Source organism: Schistosoma mansoni (genome assembly GCF_000237925.1).
Source record: "Schistosoma mansoni, WGS project CABG00000000 data, supercontig 0208, strain Puerto Rico, whole genome shotgun sequence".
Taxonomy (NCBI): domain Eukaryota; kingdom Metazoa; phylum Platyhelminthes; class Trematoda; order Strigeidida; family Schistosomatidae; genus Schistosoma; species Schistosoma mansoni.
The window spans coordinates 245,141-251,088 of NW_017386080.1; the positions used below are offsets into that span (position 1 = coordinate 245,141).

The following is a 5,948-nucleotide window of genomic DNA, read 5'->3' on the forward strand; positions in this document are numbered from 1 at the left end:
AGTGCAAAATGTTACTTCAGGATTAGGTTGCATCGACACCTGAACTAATGATAGGGAGTGAAGTAGTTGAGTGTGTTGACAGCTTCACTTATCTTGGGAGTCTCATCAGCCCTTGTGGTCTGGTATGTGACGAAATCTCAGCACGGATACAGAAGGCTCGACTAGCTTTCGTCAACTTGCGTCACTAATGGCGTAGGCGAGATATCCGTCTAGCAACCAAAGGACGGGTTTACTGCGCAGCAGTTCGTTCCGTCCTACTTTATGGCAGTGAAACATGGCCGATAAGAGTAGAGGATATTCGTAGGCTATTAGCATTCGATCATAGGTGTCTTCAAAGCATTGCTCGTATATCCTGGGACCACCGAGTAAGTAATGCGGTTGTTAGGGAACGGGTACTGGGTAAGGATGGCAAATCAATTGATGAAGTAGTGAAACTTCATCAGTTGAGATGACTGGGACACGTATTACATATGCCCAACCACCGACTGCCCCGATGTGCAATGTTTTATGGTGTAGGAGTAGGTTGGAAGAAAGCTAGGGGTGGCCAGACCAAAACGTGGCACAAATCTATGAAGTCACTAACAAGTGGACTGAGCCGTGCTGGTAGGTGTAGACTACCTGGTTGGGATTCGCGAGATGATAGCAACCGATGGTTAGAGATCTTGAATGACATCGCTCAAAATGGTTTGCAATGGCGTAGGTGCATCCACTCTTTGTGTTCTACCAAATTCGAATCTTCTGAATTCTTCATGTCTCTATATTTTTTCTCTTTCCAAATTTATTTCACCGTATTATGCTCGTTTAAAAGCATCTTCAAACCGTAATCTTTCGGTTTACTGCTTATACTCTTACTACTTTTACCACTATGGGATTTCAATCGACGACTGCATCTCTGTGCTAATGTGGTATGGCAACTCGAACTGATGTACGTACGTACGAAGTTCTACGTTGTGACTGACTGACTGAGGGAAATCCTACTCACTGCCTTCTCGTGGCATTACTGTTGTTTATGAAATTGAGAGGACGAAAAGCGAATGTCTGGCGCTTTAACCGGGTTGGTGGATGTGGAGGATCCACCTAGGGGAGTTGGAAAACCCTCATTACAGACCAATGGTGCACATGGACTCCAGTATCCTGATGGAACAAAAAGCGCATGAATCTATTGTTGGTCACCGGCTACCATGGGACTGCATCTCCTTACGATGCTCCACTGCCTTGTGGATTAAACCTTTAGATCAAATGCTCGGGTTTTGGCCTCCCAAGCAAACCACTTGCTTCAGTTTGGGCACGTGGGCTGTATCACAGCCCTCACACAAATGAAATGAGATTTGTGTTGCGCATATGTATTCCGTGCTCCTTTTTACTAATATTTATGTGCTTAAATATATAAAGCGATCAATCTTCGGACCTTTATTGTTTGTATATTAGTTTGTTAAATTATTACTACGTTTAAACAATAGCTATCATTTGACACGCACCCAGTATAATTAAATTATTATCATATATATCAGATATTCAAATCAGTTGGTGATAGTCAGTTCATTTTGGCTGTTTTTTCATCATGGCATTTAGAAGTTCCTATTTGGGAAGGGGGTATACTACTACTACCACCACAAGTGACTGCTCGATGGTGGTTGTCTAGTTACTATTTAATTAATGATTAACTGGGAGGTTGCCTCTCTCAATATATACATGTATATAATTATGCTTGTTTACTTGTTGATTTCCTTATAAATAATATAGGGTATGCCTCCAGAATGGTCTCACATGTTAACGGTAGCAGGCATAACAAAATGGGAACAGCAACAAAATCCAACGGTTGTGTTAAATGTATTAAATTTACTGAGTAGAAAAGATGATACTCCTCAAAAATATATGACAAGTATTATAGGACCACCAAGTGGTAAGTTTCATTGATGATAAATTTGTTTTATTGTCTTTGATTATTTCAAAATGTTTTATTTAGTCTTAAAATAGTTTTTATTAATAATGAATGCATTAAGTCATTAAAGATAAATGGGGTTTGGAACTTGTCCCATCCCTCGTTTAGAACTTCTCACCTTGTTCGTATCCTGGACGTCTTCAATCAGTGCTTGAAGTCACTAACTTCTAGTCTGAGTCATGTTGGTAGATTCAGACTACTTGGTCGGGGTCCGCGTGACTATCGTAACCAATGGTTGGATGTTTTGTTTGACATGGTTCAAAATCGATCACAATGGCGTCGGTGTATACACTCTTTATCTTCCCTTAAACCTTGAGATTAAAATTGTTTCATATCTGTCTTCTTTCCTACACTATATCCTTATATATAACCTTTCTTTTATATATTACCACCATTCAATTAACTACTTCTATGAATCCGTTGTTGATCTTGTTGTGCTAATGAGTGGGGTATGGCAACTTGGACCGATGTCTGCATGTGCCTGGTCCTACGTTGTAGCTTACTGACTGACAGGACGTCTTCTAGGACAAAATTTTTTGTGTTCAGGTGAATTAATAAAAATTTCTCCTTAATATTACTAAGTCGATGTTTCAAGACTTTATTTATTGTCATTATTAAGCATATTTTCTTGAGATTAAATTGTTCCTATAGGTCCGCTCGTTGAATAATCTCGTTTTCAGGGTTTTTTTCTCTTGAAAACTGACCTGTCGTTCGGTTGGTATATTTTTTAGAGCAAATCTTATGAATCAATTCCATAATTAAAAGACACATGAAAATGGACAGTTGTTTCATCAGTCCTTAAAAGTTCTTCCCAGTAAATATGTATTACGTTACCGAAATCAATTATATTATAGGAATTATTAACAAAAAGCCCCCAAATGCCCTGGTACGGCCGAGAGTCGGGAGAGTTCACTCTCCCTCTCCAAATGCTCTCACATGGCCACACTTATATAGCCTCTGCCACACAAGTCCTACTCACTGCCTTCTCGTGGCATTACTGTTGTTTACGAAATTAAGAGGACGAAAAGCGAATGTCCGGCGCTTTAACCGGGTTGGTGGACACGGAAAGTCCACCTAGGGGAGTTGGAAAACCCTGATTCCAAACCAATGGTGAACATGTGTTCCAGTATCTTGATGGAACAAATGGCGTATGAATCAATCGTTGGTCACCGGCTACCATGGGACTGTATCTCCTCACGATGTTCCACTGCCTTGTGGATTAGACTTTTAGGTCAAAGGATCCGGGTATGGAACCCTAAGAAAACCATCTGCTTCATTTCGGACACCCGGGCAGTATCACAGCCCTCAAACAAATGAAATGAGATTTGTGTGGCGCATATATATCGGGTGCCCGTTTGTACCAATATTTATGTGTTTAAATAAATAAATAGTATGTAGAAAAGAAAGAGAAATTTGTTCGGAACAATAAATAAATCAACAAGTGATTGTTGGACTGCATCTGTCCAATTATTGTGCTATGACTTATGTTATTCAAAATACTATTAGTGTTCTGAGATGCAACTTACCAAGCGAATGAAGGATCATGTACTAGGAGTTCATCAACTGGTTAGTAATCACCAACATAAAGATTTCATTGGCGTAAACTTCGATGTCTCGATCGTACTTGCTCCCTTAACTGAGTGGTCGGCCTTACCTATCGTGATGACCTAGTAGAGCTATATTGGCTAAAAAACTTATTTCTTTAGGTTCTACTATGTCAGAAATGTCGTCTGGAATACTGTATTGCTAAAATTATCAACTTAAATTGTAATGAAGTTGTACTACAGATTGTGCCACGATGTGAAGTAATGTGTTCCTTTCACACAATCACCATTTACAGCGATGCTACCTCCTCACAACAAAAGGAGAGGGTTAGGAAATGTCGGTTTTGAAAGTAGCACACCTAAACTTTTATCTGACGACAAGAAACAGACACCTGAGTTATATTGGGGCAGTGTGATTGGGCCACTATTACAAGAGAGCAGTTGTATAGTCCAGTCCGAGGACTGATTGTTTCTCCTATATTGTTTATTTAGTACCCATAACATGCCAACTAATGACACGATGATAATGAGATGTCAGCCATGAACAATACTCAACAACTGTTGGTCCAGAATTCTGTCCTTCTAAGCTCTCTCGCTCAGAATAGAACATAACACAGGAAGTAGATAGCTTCTAACTAGACAGTTCAATCTTACGACTCAGCTCATATCATAATAAAGGGTAAAATCTTGATCACACGTCAACGTAGTTAAGACATTTCACTCTTGACATAGACACACCATAAGTGGAAGAGATCTATGTAGTTAGTCCGAATTAGAACGAAAAGCATATGTCCGGCGCTCTAACCGGGTTGGTGGATATGGAGGATCCACCTAGGGAAGTTGGAAAACCCTTATTTCAAACTAATGGTGCACATGGGCTCCAGTATCCTGAGGAAACAAATGGTGTATGAACCTATTGTTGGTCACCGGCTACCGTGGGACAATCTTTCCTGACGTTGCCCCACTGCCTTGTGGATTAGACCTCTAGGTCAAAGATTCGGGGTGTGACCCTTTAAGAAAACCACTTGCTTCGATTTGGGCACCCGAGCAGTATTCCAGCCCTCCACAAATCGAATGACGAAGTGTGGCGCATGTATACTTGGTGCCTCCTCGTACCAATGTTAATATGTTTAAATAAATAAGTCCATAATTAATTAACAGTAAGAGGAAGGTATAACACATTATCAACAGTTTATGCAGCACGAAAGAGCTTACATATAGGGGAATCTAAAGACACTATAATTTAAATATTTAGTAATTGTGAAATAAAAATATATACTTTAACTTCGGATAGAACAGTTTTAGGAGTTCAACCTAACTTAATATTTATCTCATCATAGCAACCCTGTCTGACGAATTTCCGCCGCCGGCGGCATGGTCTAAAAATTATTGAGCTAACACCAAGAATTTCACACAAAACTATTATGTCAGTGTCAAGTAGATATCCTTTGGTCTCTATAGTTACTCTCTCAGATTTTCAAAACCATACATAACGTAATTTTCTTTTAAAGATTTTTAAGACAGGAATTACCCTACCAATAAGTGCAATAAGTAACAACAACTCAAGCGCTATTAATGGCGCTTGACAATTTCATTATATATGCCAACAACTTCCTCTGAATGCGGAGCAAAATACAAAAATATTTATTAACATGAAGAGGTACTAGATAGTCAGTGTTATTCCGTCATGCTGAGTAGTATTTCTATAGAATTCAGTTGTTTTAAAACCATGTAGAATGTTGCTAATCATCTAAGTTCAGAAGGGGTTTTGTGGAGATTTCAGTATTTTCATAGTTGAAATCATGACTCAAATGAAGCTAGACCACCATAGAAAACCTGGTAGTACTGGACGACCGTTTCGTCCTATTGTGGATACCGGCTCAGTGGTCTATTGGTTAAGTTCTCTGGCGCGAGACTGGTAGGTTCTGGGTTCGAATCTCGCGAGGCGAGATCGTGGATGCGCACTGTTGTGGAGTTCCATAATAGGACGAAACGGCCGTCAAGCAGTGCTTCCAGGTTTTCCATGGTTGTCTAGCTTTAGTTGATTCATGATTTCAACTATATATTTAAAAAATTTCTAAAAAAAATCTCCACAAACAACCCATCTATACGTAATACGCACAGTATGCACATATGCCAATTAGAGACTGACCAGTTGCAGTCCTAAAAACATCAACGTGAAGATCCAAACAAACAATACTAAGTAAATTTCAACTTCAACCCATTGCAAAAGCAAGTGGCTCTCAGGACTCAGTGGCCGAGTGGATAACGCGATGGCGTTTGGAGCGAAAGGTAGTGGGTTTGAGTCCCAGAGTGAACATCAACAAATCTGAGATGCAGGTACATCCAGCTGACGAGTCTCAAATAGGACGAAACGCGCGTCAAGCTGGATTCCACTGCTAGGCACTATTCATCTTTGCTTACCATCTTATAATTGTTCGTCAATATTTCATTGGGAACTT

At 39.8% G+C, this 5,948-nt stretch overlaps 1 protein-coding gene across 1 annotated transcript; it reads left to right on the forward strand.

Moving 5' to 3' along the window:
- Positions 1-1,746: 1,746 nt before the first annotated feature.
- Positions 1,747-1,917, forward strand: Smp_103360 (protein kinase, putative; the record flags this gene model as incomplete). The annotated part of the gene is made up of 1 exon (XM_018792876.1): positions 1,747-1,917. The coding sequence occupies one exon, from the start codon at positions 1,747-1,749 to the stop codon at positions 1,915-1,917; it is 171 nt and encodes a 56-aa protein (XP_018647202.1).
- Between the last annotated feature and the right edge of the window lie 4,031 nt (positions 1,918-5,948).